Source organism: Cinclus cinclus, chromosome 9 (genome assembly GCF_963662255.1).
Source record: "Cinclus cinclus chromosome 9, bCinCin1.1, whole genome shotgun sequence".
Classification (NCBI taxonomy): Eukaryota; Metazoa; Chordata; class Aves; order Passeriformes; family Cinclidae; genus Cinclus; species Cinclus cinclus.
In genome coordinates this window covers 17,241,397-17,257,668 of record NC_085054.1, presented here as the reverse complement: position 1 = coordinate 17,257,668, position 16,272 = coordinate 17,241,397, and the positions used below count along the sequence as shown (strand labels likewise).

Here is a 16,272-nt window from a genome sequence, read left to right as displayed (position 1 = left end):
TCCTTCCTAGTGCTGTGTATGGCCAACAGCTCCCTCCTCCAAAGGAGGTGACTCACCTAAACAGGAAACACAGCACCCCGACCAACGTAATTGCATTGACTCAACAGCCAGAGCCAACTACCTGACACACCATGTCCTGCACGGTTCGCCATGCCCAGGGAACAACAGCTCATCAGATCAATCCCAAATGTCACCTTGCAACTAATACAGATGAATTATATACTTGGCAACACTCCTTTTGTTAAACTGTGTGACACGAAGATCACAGCAAGCCCCAGGGAGGACAGAAAAGCAGCAAGGGTATGAAAAAGAACCGGTATTTTCAGGTTGCGCCGCCAAGTGCAAACACATTCCTGCCTCCAGAAGAGCCCTGCCTTCTGCAGAGAGCTGAAGTCAGCCTGTAACACAGCCGGGCTGTGACTGATTGCTGTATTAGCTGCAGATGAGAACATTTAAACCATCTGCTGCTTCTGTGCACACAGCTGAGAATGTTCTCATTGCCTATTCAAACTAAGTAGCTACAGAGAGCTATCTGAAATGTATCTAATACATTTTTTAAATAAAGCAGGAAGCTTAAGGACAAATGAAGCAAATATTTACATAAATTTTGCTTACACTACCAGTGGAATGGGAGTCGAGCAACTTTTTTTTTCTTCAAGCAAATCATACAATCTTTTTTCCTATTCCATAAACTCACTTGCTGTAAGAGAGAGTTTACTTACTCCTTCCTCCACCAAAAAAATATAGAAACTATCCAGCTGGAGGCTTGCAGGTGATTTAGACACAGAAATGGCAAGGAAAGCCCTTTCTAGGCTCCAGGGCTGGCTGTGCCCCCCCTGTCTCATTTCCCTCCTGTTTTCTCTCATCTCCTCCACATTCCATGGGAAGGCAACAGAGAGGCAGGCCCATGACAGGCACTGATCGTGTTTCACTCTGCTGGGTTCTGCTACTGCCCACAGGAGCTCTGCTCAATGGTGAGGGTGTGCAAGGGAGAAGGGAAACAGAACTGCTTTTTAGTGGGTGTGGGAATGAAACAACAACAACAAAAAAGAATGGACAGACACAGACATCAAGAAACTTGAGGTTTATTCCAAGTGATTAAAATGGAATTCAAGTGGACCTGGGAAAGAAGTTTACTTTTGATGAGGGTTTGCACAGCACAGTCTATTGCTGAAAATCAGGGCTAAAGCTTGCTAAACAGAAGGCAATACAAACAACAGACTGCGCAGAGTACTGGAAGTCCTTACTAAAACAGTTTGCTGCTGCAGAAGTTAAAAATAAAACACATACAAAAACCCCTCAAATCCTGACCCAGCAACATTTCAAGAATTTTGGGCAAAATGAGGTTTGTTAAATAAGATGTTGGGGCTAAAAATGGTCTCATCCTGAACAGCAGACTAGAATGAACACAGAAATCACATGAAAACAATTATTTCACTTCACTAATTGTTTCAAGAATGTCTCTAAAGAAGCTATTACTTGAATAGTAAAATCCAAAATGTCAGGAAGACTTTCCATTATCTGGGTTTCCACCACTCCCCAGGAAATCTTTAATACCCAACTAGTGATCACTTCAGCAGCAGGAAAGAATGAAAAAAAGCAATCCTTCAGTTGTTCACAATAAATCTACTGAAAACTTACTTGTAGTTAAACCAAGCGTGGGGTTTCTAAACCTTTTGTATAACTATGTGTCACTAGTTTGCATCAGTAAAAGTAACTAGCAAATATGGCAATATTCTTAAGATTTAAACTGGGTAACAAAGATTATCTCCATCAGAGCCAGTGAACAATTCTGTCAACAATAAGGGACTGGATTCTTACACTGTTTATTTAACAGGTCTCCTGAATAATCTTGGACATGTCACTTGATTGGTCTCTGTTCTTTGTTTCCAGCTGCAGATTGGGTTTCTGCTAGAACTAGCAGGAATGGCTGCTATTGCAACAGTTCTTCATTTCTTAAAGCAATTAATTACCTCTGGCTGTTGCATTCAGCTCTTCTGGCAAAATGTAATCTTTTCTGCTTCATTATACACAGTTCATCATTAAGGTCCAGTTTAAACAGATTGTTATCTCTACTCTGCTGCTTTTCAGTCACACATAGTTAAGAAAAGGAAGCAAACCAAGTTTGAAATCCCCTGTACCTGGCAGACTGCACAGTATCAAATATTCAGTTGTGCTCTCTGGACTGGCAGTAATAATTTGCTAGACAAAAGCAAGGCATGAGCCACTGCTGTGGCAGACAATATTAACTCTTATTAATACATTTCAAGATGAAATGGCTTTATTTGCTAGCATATCAGGAAGAGAGAAAAAAAATTATATAACTCTTAACAGTTAAAACTAACCCACTGGGAATGCTTAGGAGATCCCAGAGACAGGGAAGTACATTAGAAGCCACATGGCAGAAACTTAGTTAGGATACCTTAACCATACTGTTTTTCTGAAGCAAAAAAATAAATGCAATAGAGCAATACTCATCAACCTGGACTGCACATGCTGAGCACAGCTAACACGATTTTGAGAAAGATATAACTATGCAATAGGCTGTTTTCTCATTTCTGCTGGTATGCATGGTTTTGAATGCCATCCATCTGTTAGTGTAATGGTCTTCTTCTCTTTAGAGTTAAATGTCTTGTTCTGCAAGGGGTTTAAGACCACTTTCACTACTGGGAACTACAGACCAGCAGCAACTAACCGCACTGGCCATGAAGTTTGCTTCAGATGCTGAACGAAGATGCTGAACCAATGATTTTCTTGGAGGAGCACACTCTCTACAATTACATGCCAAGCATAAAATTTGATCATAATAATTTTGGAAAGAAGCCACCAGGTTATAAATGCTTTGGGGTAGAGCACTGTGTCCAAAGCTGTTCGCTTCTTTCAAAGGTTCAAGTTTGTGGAATTTTTTTTTGCCTTTGTACAAAGCTGCAACAATTAAGAGATCACCTTCAAACTATTCTGGACAAAGACCTTCACAGAAAGAAAGGAATATCAATCACTGCCTCCATTTTTGTATGTTGACCTTGAACAATTCAGGTATTTAGCTCAACTGTCAATGCTTCCCCTCTGCCATGCTAAGCATTAAATAATTCTGAAGTGGGCTTGAAATATGAAAAGAATTAAGTTATACATCTAACAAATAAGACTGACATATGCAGAAGGAAAACATAAATCTCATTGTACCTGGGGATGTTGGGCTAAGTGAATACAAATTTAAGTTACAGGGATGCAGGACAAAGCAAAAAAGTTTCCTTGCCTAAAGGCTCACTTGCAGCTACCCTCTGTGGCAGGATTAAATACTTGGCTATAAGAAGTATCTGTATAAAACTGCATAACCCACAAGTGAAAGAACTGTGGTTGCTTCTGACAATGCTCTGCTTCTCATTTCAAAACCTGTAAAGTGTTTAGAAACACACAATAAAATGCCAACAAACTGGGGCTTGGAAGAACCAACCCTCTACTCAAGCTGGTACATACAAACACACCCATAGCCTCCTGAAGACTTACAGTTGCAGGTCTGAGACACAACTGATTTAAATAAATCAAAAGTATACCCCTCTTGCAAGTAGACATTAACATGGTGACTTTTGCTGACAAGACAGCTAATGGCATTTGCAAAGGAAAACCTTCTCTCTGTACAACACACAACAACAGCACACAGTCTAGTTTTGCTCCTTACTCTCTGTATCATCACCACCAAGAGTTTCTACATGACACACCAGGCTCTGGGGTCTGACTAGACCAGCCTGTCTAGTGACAACAGGAGCTGTGACAGGAACATGCAAAAGCAAGAAAGGAAGAGACAACAGCATGGTCATATGATAGAGTGCTGAAGGCAAGAATTAAACTTGGGGACATGGAAAATCATACACAACAGAGCTTCTGCACAAAACTTAATTCACAAAAGCCAGCTTTCTTATAGCATTTTCATCAGTATTAGCCTTTAACTTTTAGATTATTGCTTAAAAAGAGCATAACTACTCACTGCCACTTGTGCTGAATCCATGAACCTTAATCCAAAGTAGTCGCTTTCTATAAGGTCCAGATGATACATGATCTGTTCAAACAGCAGCTGGCCTTTGGCTTTTTTCTGAAAAGATAACAGGATTTAGTACACAGAAGGTAGATTTATTGCAGCATCTACCTTTTTCTCTGCACATGTTATATTCTAATTCCAAAAATTTAGTTTCTGAAAATATAATGAGGACACCTCTTTTTCTCCCTCTCATATTTTTGATGGCTGTTCTTCTCAAAGGCAAATGTACAGCCCATAAGAAACATGTAGAATATCCATAACAAACTTGCATAATCTACTTTTTTGGAAAATGTCAACAGTGACTTGCTCAACAGTGTTAAAATGTCATTTTATCATTTTTCCTTTTAGCCTTTCTCTACTCACTGACATGTAATAGAAGTGGAAATACAGCCAGTACAATTGCAATAACCAATGTACCAAAAAACTTTAGGAGCCAAGTACAGTGAATTGCTTACAAATTTACTACTGTTTGGTATCTAGGCATTTCATCAGTTCAGAAGCAGGTAGCAAAGGCCACCGAATTAGGAGATAGTATTCCATTAGCAAATGCTTTTAACAACTACTAGGAAGCAGTCTGGAGCAAGCAACTTGAATAAATTGCACTTAGATATCACATTTACAAAACTAAGTTCCTAAAACTAACTTCTAGGTCCAAAAAGCCAGCTCATATGCTCATACATAATTTATGAAAAAAACAGCTCTGGCCCCAAGGAAACATCGCTTTTACAGTAATGATCTAAAAAATTAAACACTTGTTTTTAAAGAGAAGGCACATAAATAGCACTGAATAGTTTCTACACAACATATATTTTTCTTGCTATGAGCTCCTTTATAACAATAAATGGAAATAATAGCTTAAGAGTTATTATACCCAAGATGTACCTTATATGTAATAAAATACATTAATAAATTATTAGATCAGAGTAAAGGTCATAGTGTTAAAAAAATTAATAAATAAATTATAAATGCAGACATTATTTATGCTTACTCTGCCAGCAGCTTAAGTTTCTCTAATTCTGTAAAGCCACCATCTTGCAATATTTAACCTCAATATTTATACATTCACAACATGAGAAATGGGATAACTTTCTAAGCATATATTTAGTAGGCTAGTAACTAGCAGATTTAGTACACCTCTCAAAATTCTGGACCAGCCAAATTTTTGTTCTCAGAAATAATCTGGTTTAATCAGTAAGTAACATCTATGTAAATAAAGTTGCATGCCATAATTCTTGACACCTTCCTCTACCCAGATCTTCAAATATTTTATATTCTACTTTGCAATCATCATCATTGTCTTACTTGATATATCAGTTAAATCCAACACAACACATCACAGCTCAAAGCAGAATCTAAAAAAAAAGTTTGTAAACAGAGCCTGCCTAAGCAAATTCTCACACAGTTATTTCTTTCCAGGTATTGGAGAGAACAGCAGCAATGGAAGGCATCTGGGCCAGCAGGCAACTTCACAAACACAGAGCATCTACAAAATGTTGTATAATGTAAATACGAAAGGTCAACCTCATCAAATTCATTCAGACAAAGTGTTTTCTCTGGGTCTCAGGAGGAAATTATTTCTCAGGCAGTAACAGATTTATTAAACACCAGCTCAAACAGAAGCCTTAAGCCAAACCATCTATACATACCCACACTTTCGTTCCATTAATAAAGTCTGTAGCCTCAGTCTCGAAAGATCAAGGCATTGAACTATTCATACTTTTTCCTCAACACAGGATATCTTCTACTTAAAACATTAACATAATAATAGAAGTGAAATCAATTCACCACCTGCAAAACTAGAAAAACACTCTATATTGCATGAAGCTTTTGGTAGCTTGTCTAAAACTGGTGGAAAATCTCCCCTTACTGAGCAGAACATTAGAGATCCTTCTCAATTCCTCTGTAGGTCATCTCCAAAAAGTGCAATTAATCAGTTATCTCAGCCAAATTCCCTGCGGGTGACAGAGGCACTTTGACTCCAGCCTGGAATACCATACACACTACCTCAGACTACCCACCAGCAAAACTTCAATTTCTGCAGTGTCAATTTAGTTTCACAGTGTGTTCACCATTTCGGAAATCTCTGCAGAGGACTCGAAGATTAACTGGACCAAGAATGACTAGTGTGGGATAAAGTCCCTGAAGAAGCAGTGGAGCAGCTGTGGAAAGATCTATTGGCTATTTTCTGGTGTTTAAGTCACCAGGGCTGTCAACATGGAATTAATTATGTACTACTTTGCATATGACTTAAATCATCATCAGCTGTATTTGGTCAAAGTCAGCGGAAGTGTCACAAATGCTTTACTTACTAAAGTCCTTCCTCCTTAAACAAACGACAAGCAAAAGTATTAATACTTTGTAACCAGTCAACTTTTATAAATCAAAACTAATTTCTTTGAATTCAATAAAACTGAGATCTCAAGAGTTTTCAAAGAGCAAAGATACACTTTTATTTTACATTTCCTTGTGAAAAATTGCCCTAATTTTCTAATGGCAACATTGATGCTAATAACATCAAGGTTGTGGGTTCAATCCCTGTATGGGACATTAAGAGTTAGACTCCATGATCCTTGTGGATTCCTTCCAACTCAGAATATTGTGTGATTCTGTGAAAGTGACATTTTTATCCTGCTGCTGTCCCATGCTTTCCCCCCCCTTCTTTCCCTTTCAGCAGAGCCCAGGTTACAGTCAAAGGACAGATATTTTTAAACTGTTTAATGGTTACTGATGAACTATTAACAATTCCACTCACAAGCAGTCCAGTCCATGGCTGGTCCTCCCTTCAGGGCACAAATTAAACTTCCTCATGGGTTTGCAGTTCAGTAAAACCTGACTACTTGACTTACAGAGTTTGATATTCTCTCTAGGAAGCAACAGCAAACATCTCACAGCAGGAGAATCAACAACAGGAAAACGTAAATAAAATATACCCTATGTACAAGGCAGGACCTCTTCTGGTTTTGCCGCACTGGCTAAAAGCATCATCTGATCACTTTGGTGTGAATCGCATGGGCCCTCGCCCCCCTGCCTCCTTTCCCCAATGAAAGGGATGCTCCCAGCTAATGACAACTCCTGCTGCTCTTAGTAAGTGCAATTGCTGGCTGAGTAGGTGTTACAAAGGCTGGGCTTAGCCCCCGTAGCTCAGCAACAAGGCAGGGTGTTCACCTCGGCGCGCTGGTTTGTCTCTTCTCTGCCAGGCTAAGGTGACCCTGAGACATTCTCCTCGGCTCAGGCATCTCAGTCACTGCCTAAAACCTGAAAGGCAGCATTTATACCTTCTTCTCATGGTCTCAGACTATCGGCTGTTTCACGGACTCACATCCATGAGGATAAGCCAGCCAGGTGCTCGAAACCTGCCTGAGGTTAAAGCCACCTTCCGTCCTAGAGCAGCCAGCACAGACCAGCACTGGAGAAGTAACACAAGCTCACAGTAACTGGAGAAGAGCTTGCGCTGGATAAGCACTAGCTGAACGGCGCAGTTAAAGTTTTTAATTGCAGCAAAGTAGTTAATTTTTTTCCAAAACTTGAAAAAAAAAAAACCACCCACGACCAAAATACTCACCTAATAAATTTACTAATAAAAATGCTTATCAGAAAAGAATCTCTCCTGTTTATTTCTTTCTTTGTGAAGAAATAGAGGGCTCCAAAAAAGATGAACTTTGAAAAAAATAGACAAATAAGCATTACCTTCAAGGGATGTACTACTATCCATTTTGTCTTTGCAGGTGTACTTTTTGTTCAAATGATCATGTCAACATTCTTCTAACAGTAACTAACAGCAGCTATTGTGTTCAATAGCTACCAAGTGGCAAAAACTTCTCTTCCTGGTTTTTGTCAGCTCATCAGGAGGGTTACCATTCATATGCATACAAGCTTCCTTAGAAATGTACCGTTTACACTTAGACACACACACACACACACAGAGAAGGCATGGATCCCTATTCAGGATTTACAGCCATCCAGTTGCTAGGATGTCACCTATGCATGTTTGCAGACCACAGCAGCACGGAAGCAGCAGATGAGCCTGTCCATTTTTTTAATGAAGTAAATCCTCTTCTCCAAAACCACAGGTTTCAAATAACTAAGCCATGAGAAAGCTCCAACAGTGAGCTTTAAAGCAAGAAGATTTCATCTCAATATCATGCAAACGGTGCCTACAGTTAACACCATTAAGGTTTGCTGAAGAATTGGAGGGTTAAAACCCCTTATCTTTACAAAGGCTGTGTTAGAAGTACACATTACTTGTATCACCCTGATCTTCTTATGGCTTTAAATACTGACCTACAAATGGAGCTGCTCCTCTTCTCAAACTCCAAGCATCACTCCTACAAATAATTTTCCAAACTCTTCAGTCAATATTCTCTTTCATCTAAAGATACCACTGGCAGGAAAACACCAGTTTTGCTTCTCTCTCTGGTTTATCCTCAGTTTTTGAGAACACTGCCATACACACTTGCGAATATAAAATCCTCCAGGGCTGGAAGGCTGGAGAGAATTTCTACCTAAGGTCACAGCTTATCAATTCTTCTATTTACTCAGTGTCTCACACTGAGAGGAAGGTAGGCATTTGGGATTAAATATTTTGTTCTTTTATTCTCTGGAGAAAGAAGGCATTTCCCAAAAATCTTCACAACAAAGAAACTATTTCAATACCCATTCTAACTGTACCTTTATTAGAGTGTTATGTAGAAGAATTTTTATGTACTGTGCTCAGGCTTATTGATGCTATTACATAGGAAGACTCAAAACATTCATACCTGTCACTTTGTTTTGTGGAAGTCTCTGTCTCAACTTCCTGAAAGTTTTTATCTTGTAACTACCAATTTGATTTAACCAATATTTAAAATTCTTTTTGATACAGAATATATGCAAATTGCTTGTCCAGCATTAAGGTTTACAGATTAAATGCCTTCCCCATTATATCGTCAAATACTACAGTTTTATTTGGTGTTCCACCTGCAAGTTTCTCATGAGCACTCTGATTAAGAGCACCAGAGAGTCCCAAGCCAGTTCAGCAGGAGAGAAGGACTTCAGATAAAATTTGCTGTGACTTAAGAATGCAAAACTTTCAGGCAACTAAACCAGCCTGCAGCACCAGCCCCAGAAACACTCTGGCAGCACAGATTGTTGCCAGCTGCTCCCTTCCTCCTCCTTTCCAACAGTGCCAGGGCACGGGGCACTGCACCAAGACGGAGAGCTCGGCCGTGCCGGGAGCAGGACTCGGTGCAGGCAGTCTGTGCTGCTCACACGGGCAGAGCGACTCAGCAAGCCCCGGCTGATGCTCCATCTCAGCACCAGTTTCAGCCCGGCACCCCAGGAAGCACTGGCTCACCCTGCACTGCAGCCGGACCCTTCACACCGCACAGACAGCACACGTGCGCCTTGGCACGCACGGCTCACCACTGATTTTGTCCAGTTTCAGTCCCCTAAAAGTATTTCAGAAGTTTAAGCAAACGCTCAAAAGCATGTCAGTACTTTCAGACAGATGATCACGTGGGAAATAAAAGTTTTAATCCAAATGTTTATAGTCCTAACACACACAAAAAGGGGCACGTTCAAATGTTTACGTTTCACTACTTTGGTCAGCTGAGCTTTAGTTTAAACTTTAGAGGTCAGCCTTGAACACTCAGAGTACTCGTTTTATTTGATGAATGATTTTTCAACATTTTCAGCAGTATTAGATTTTCTTCTTAATCAGCATCCATGCCAGGAACAGCATTATGTATTTCATATTTACATCTACAAATATTCAGCAAGTGGCCATAAACATTCTACAAGTTTCTAATAAACCTGAGTGGATTACTGAGTAAAATCAACTATCACAACACACCTCTGATCCTGCAGTCAGATCAACACAAATTATCGTTCTCCAAACAAAAAGTCATTGGCACCTCTTAATGATTTTTGCATTCCAGATAGACTTCTTAAGTTTATTTAAAATAATCACTACAGATACAGGCCTTTTTTATCTTATTTTATACTCCAAAAGTCTAAACAGCTTAGTTCAATCCCATTATTACACACAACCCTTGGACTGGTTTATACAAGACCATGCTTTAACGTTACCTCATTATAATAAGGACAAAACCATCTCGTTTTTTACCCTCCGTATCAAATTTCACACGTGCATAAATAAGGAATATTCTAAAATAAAAAACTACTCAGAGAGCATCCATTCTCATTATTTCTGTCTTTCATCTTATACCACCAGAAAGCTTTTACCTAAAACTTTGCACATACAGAAACTGGAATACAATTAACACTCCATTATCCATGAGAAGATTATGTAAATTGTGGGTTAGGCAGGGTCAGGATTTTTTACTGAAACGCTGCTGGCTTCCACAAGTACAGTTCTGCTTCCATAAGACCCTACACTTACTATCTGTCTCTCTTGTAAGGCTGACCTTGCTACCCCATATAAAGCAAGCCAAAAATTTTAATGAAGGTGCATATTCCAAGTGCATGTATTTACATTATTTATGTAATTTCTGCCCCATCTACATTATCTTTTCCCTCTCCCAGTTAGTATTATGGATAGCATAGAATTCGCTAAACAGATACTCAGTTTTAAAATACCTTGACTTTAAAATTCTCTGGAGCTCTCTGTTACTTAAAACAGCACTTTATTTCAAATTCTTGACAAGCATTTTTGTTCCTAATTATTTCATAAATTGTAGGTGACTCCAGAGAAAGCTTTTTTCTACTTTCAAGTTTCCCCTCACTAACTTACTTGTCTTTCCCCACAAACCAGGAGCACCAGGAGAGCCAATATTCCAGCTGTTGAGGGGTTCCCTTGACAGATCAGACTGGTATGACTGAGCTGATAGAATCTTCAGGTAATAAACCAGGGCTGTTCATGGCTTTTGAGCTTTGTGAATTCCAGAGGTGCAGTGGGGGAAGACGTAGTTTAGTTTTGCATGGGAACAGGATGAAAAGTAAGATAAGGTTCTTGTCCTCTCAGCTCTCATACTACTCAGCAAACATTCCACCCACAGATCTTAAACAATTGGAAGAAAACGCATAACCTGACTTTTGTCCAAGTTGAACTCAAGTTAACAGAAAAACAGAATGTACAATGAACAACATCAACAGCAGCATTTACAGACAACATCTATTCTATAAAAACTTTTTAAAGATAAACAAAGTAACAAGCTTCTTAAAGTCTGTAAAAATGGTTGAATGCATTTGGAGAAACATACAGCTTCAAAACAGTGGTAAGAGATGAAGATAACAACCAGGTCAAAACACAACTTCAAATCTGAGATGAAGCTGTGGGGAAAAACCTGACACCTTTCAATCTGCTCCAAAGCCCAAAAGAACACCGATAACTCACATTAAGTTCATGCCTGCCATTTTGAACATACCAAGGTGTCAGTAAATAGTATACATGACACTGACATTCTTCAGTCATTGGCATAGCTACACAAGCAGTAGATTCTTGCAAAGAATCCAGTCTATGCACTGTATATGACTGCAGCTTTGGTGAAAAGTTCAAGTCAGGCATTTTTCAAATTAAAAACAACAGAAGACATAGAAAAGCAGAAAGATTAAGTGGCTTGACAGACACCAAAGATAAGATCAGTGGACAAAAAGCAGAGTTACTGTTCAAATCCTGGCTCCGAGTCTAGTAAATTAAATCTCAACTGCATCATTTACAACTTATCCCTTCTGTCTCATTGTCAGTAAACGTAAAATATCAGCCTTTGCTACTTAATGACTGAAATGTGTTTGGCTTACATGGCAATGTCCCTTGTGATTTCTTCTTGTTGCTGTTTTTACCCTTCCTTTTTTTTATTATGGAAAAATTCAGCAATCTCAGGTCCAGTTATATCAATGATTGTAAATCCAGAATAATCTTCTCAGTAAAAAAATTCACTGTAAGGCTACATTCTCAACAGCATTTTGAGCAAACTTAAGCCTGGTATCACCTCTAAATGCTTCTTCACCACATTTGGGGAGGCACATGGGGAACCAGATTGGAGAGTCACTCCAGCTGGAAACTACATAACGAAATTATACTGATTATTTTCAGCCACAGCATTTTCTTGACTTAGCTTACTGCCTGGCTGCTAAAAAACTGTTTCTTCTGCCAAGGGGTATGAGAAAACAAGGACAAACGCAATAACGAAAGCAACATCTTTTCTTCCTGTGGCAGCAACAACTTATGCCACTGTAAAGTATTTGTGTAGCCATGGATTTAAAAAGGTATGGCATTCATTCCTGCCAAGACAACCCTTTCTTTGGCTGTGAACTAACCTGTTTGCTAAATGATTCATTCTTAAGAAAAGCTTTGTTATTTATTTTTTTAATAAAACAATTTCACAGTGCTTAGGTAGACAATGTGACTGTGCACAAATGAACTGGCAGACCAGGGGTTACCTTTTTGAGAGAATAAGTTCATTTTAAAGCAAATTTAGAGCCAACAAAGTAACAGTACCAGTCTTAAAAGATCTTAGCTGAAAGAGCACAAAGATTCTCAAAGAAAGGTTGTGTAAAAGAAAAAAAAATACATGCGTATTTTTAATTTAAGCTTTATATTTCAGAAAATGATGCTGTTTTGCCAGGATTTTACATCTCTCCACTTCATCCCCTGTCTCCCCTGCCCTTTTTTCTTTCCTTTTTAAGAGTCAACTCCAAAATATGAATGATGCAAGTAGAGAAACAAGAATAAACACTCTAGGAAGTTTGAAATCAAAACATTTAATTTACTTTTAATTTATTAATACTTTAACCACTGAAGAAACTGGTACATGTCAGCCACTGATGATGCACTGTAATTACCACATCTGGCTATGTTGTTTTAGCATCTTGGTTACTGTTACTCATAACTTAAATGTCCACAGTCAAGAATCTATATTGGCTTTTAAAGAAAAAAAGTCTGGAGCAAAAAGAGTTTCTTGTAGAAGTAAATAGTTACTACTGCACCCTGGTCTGAGATTTATAGGCCAGGTGGCAGGTTGTGACACCTCTTCAGGTTCAATTTATGCTCCTCAAAGCCTTAGAAATGTTGCTAGAGCTGCCAGGAATTTGCCTACAGACCCGACTCCAGCTCCAAAGATTACTGCTCTGGTTATGCAGAGACACCAATTTAAACTTGAGTACTTTTTAAGTGTTAACTCTTGCTATAAAGTGTTTGTGGGCATTCCTGGCATCAAATCAAACATCCTAAGCAGCACTGGATATATTAATTTCCTTGCTTCAGAGATTTACAAATTAATTTTACCACCCTCTATAAATGCCTATCTGTACAGTCATTTTGCAAATAATCTAACCCTAGATTATTTGGGGTTTGGGATATCACAAGAGTTATTTCTGCTCACTACATCAACAACACTGCTCAGTCAAGCTGAATTCCTTGCACTCCATGATTAATAAAGAAAGGAAAGATAGAGCTATGTGAAGCAGACAGTCTTGAAATGGCTTTCCTTTCTAGTCAGCAGTTCCAACACCAGCACAACTGTAACTGCAGCCAAAATCCTCTGGAACTAGTCAGGTCTCGAAGATCCACACCTTCCTAACTTCCTAATGCTCAGCTCCTGAGCTTAAAACAAGTCACTAACAACTATAACACATGGTAATGGAAAAACAGAGCACATTACTCCTGGTGCCACTGTTCATCCTGTTGGCCAGAAACAGGTACATAATTAGGCAAGCAGAACAGGCACGTGCATATTAAGGAAGCTTTAGAAATGTAAAACAGTGGCTAACACCTCACTCCGACTAAGGCACCACTCTGTGAGACAATCCCTACTTCATAATCTGCCCTGAGGAGGGGAAGGAAGCAGATTTTTCCTCTTCCCCTCCCCTCTTAAATTAGCCTTAAAAATTGCATCCATCTCTGACACAAAACCAGACCAAACCCAATCCACACTTAAATTCCTGCTAGTACTTCTGCTCATTCCTCCTCTTCAACAAGTTAGACCAAGAGATTCACCTTCCTTGTCAAGACAGATAGCTCACCAAAAAGAAAACCCAATTCACCCACCAAGTTACCCTCTCTAAGTTAAGCCTTGGCACAACAATTACATTAAAACATTAGAAAGTGCTCAGTACATAACGCATGATGACATCCAGCAAAACACTCTGGAATTTCAGTGAATGCCAAAGTTAACTATTCTTTCAGAATCTTTTTATGAACAGCAATTTAGTGGATGTCAAGTCACAGGGTCGACTACCAACAGCAAGAGCAATCCACATCAGAATAACACAAGTCAAGTGTATTTCAAAAACACTAGGATCACTCATACCGGTAAGTCCACGCTGACATCTGTGCCGTCCAGCAGCGCCACTCGGCAGGTAATGATGGATTTGGCGTCCCCAGCTGCAGGGATGTGGGTTGCAGCCCTTTGGGCCTCTCTCAGCCTTTCCTTCTCTGCATGTTTACGCATGGACCGGCGTCCCAGTGTACGGCGGAAAAAGCTCAGCATCTTTGCTACAAAATCCAAGAGAGAAAATTCAAGTTATTCACAAGAGAAAAACCTCCAAAAACAAACCAACCAACCAAAAAAAAACTCAAACGCACCAGGGAAAAAAAAAAAAAAAAGGGCGTGTGTGGGGAATCCTGCCATAAAGTTCTTAGAAAATCCCAGACTTGTATAAAGAAATGTCAAAGAGTCAAACAGATTCTCACTTTAAACACCCACAGTCCTCGGCTGTGAACGTCTTTGAAAAAAACCCAGCTCAGAACTTTGACGACGGTTGGGGTGGCTTTTTGGGACTACACGAAAGTAGGCTTAAGGAAAACAAACAGCGATCGTGCAGGTCACCTGCTGTTCCCTGCAATCTTTCATTAATACAAACGCTACCGCGCGCTTCTCCGAGACGCCGATCTTCCCTCCACAGCTGGGAAGCAACGAGAAGCACTGCACCCCACCGGCTCCTTCCCTGGCTCGCACACTCCACCCCTCCCATCGAAAACAAGCGATAAGCGACCCTTCCCGCCCCAGAGCCGCGCTCGCAGCTTCCCGCGCACGAATGGCTCCGGCAGGACGGGCGAGGGCCCCTCGGGCACGGCGCTTCCCGGCACACAGCCGGAGCTGTGCGGGGAGCCGGCCCCGAGCTCGAGGGTCGACCCCAGACCAGACCCGGCCCCGCCCGGCGCCTTCCCCGCCCGCCGTGCCCCTGCCCTTACATAACGCCCCGGGCCCGCGGCCGAGCTCCGGGCCCTCCCGGGGGCCGCGGCGGCCTCACCTGCCGGGCTCACCTGCGGGGCGGCCGGAGCGTCCCCGCGGCGGCTCCTCCAGGCCCCGGGGGCGGGCGGGGGGCGGTGAGGGAGCCCCGGGAAGGGCCGGACCGCCGGACATGGCGGAGCGACGGGGGAGGCCCTTAAACGGGCAGCGACGCGCCGCCCGGTTCCTCCCCCCGCGCTCACTCACCTGGCGGCTCCGCCGGCCGCGCTCTCCTGCTCGGTGGCGGAGCGGAGATGGAGGCGGAAGGCGGCGGGAAAGGAGGGCGGCGTCCGGACGGGACAAGGAGCGCTCTGCTTCGCGCCGCGCCGGCAGCCCATCGCCCCTTTAACTGGGCGGAGCCCGCTGGAGAAGGGGCGCCCTCCCCTCCCGTGCCAGGTGGTTTCGCCCGGCGGAGGGGCCGCCGCGGGGGGTGGGGGGGGCGCGGCGCGGACCACGTGCTGCCCGCGGGGGGGGGCGGTAGAGCCGGCCCGAGGGGCAGCGGCGGCGCCGGAGCGCTCCCGGGAATGTGCCACCCCCTGGGGGTTGAGCCTTCGGAACGAGTTTCACATTATTTCCCAAAAGTTCTGGAGTTTCTGGTAATGCGGCGCGGAGGTTTCCCCTCAGTGGTTTGGCCAGGACTGTGACCAGCCCTCGGCTGCCCAGCGGTAACTGGAACCTTTAGGCAAACGCGCGCTTAAGCCGTACAGCGGGCAAGAAAACCGTATTTGAAACCAGTACCCGAAAGGGCAGCGGTAGCAGTGTATTAAAGCAGAGCAATCAACAAAGGAACACTGTCAATATTTATACACTGAAATAAAGCTGCGAGTACAAGCTGCAGTTTGTATTCTACAGTTCTTCAAACCAAGACACAGAGCCTCTGTCGGTGCTCCGTGCTTCCACCTCTTTTCTGACGTGTTACTGCAGCCCCGGCGGACAAGCCCCGCACCTCGGCAGCAATTACAGAGGGCTGCACTTCACTGTCGGTTTTTTTTTTTTTTAATTATATTTGTGTCCAAGCCAGTATTTGAGGAAAGCCTCAGGAAAACCAATATAATCTCTCCGCCCGTA

General features: G+C 41.8%; 1 protein-coding gene across 1 annotated transcript in view; it reads right to left on the bottom strand.

The window, feature by feature from the left end:
- EPB41L5 (erythrocyte membrane protein band 4.1 like 5) overlaps positions 1-14,468 on the bottom strand; it is a 49,695-nt gene extending 35,227 nt beyond the window's left edge. Inside the window, exons 1-2 of the mRNA XM_062498197.1 lie at positions 14,284-14,468; positions 3,986-4,090 (exon numbers count right to left, since the gene is read on the bottom strand). Of these exons, the coding sequence (XP_062354181.1) occupies positions 3,986-4,090; positions 14,284-14,463 (285 nt within the window). The 5' untranslated portion in view covers positions 14,464-14,468. The remainder of the gene's footprint in view (positions 1-3,985; positions 4,091-14,283) is intronic.
- Between the last annotated feature and the right edge of the window lie 1,804 nt (positions 14,469-16,272).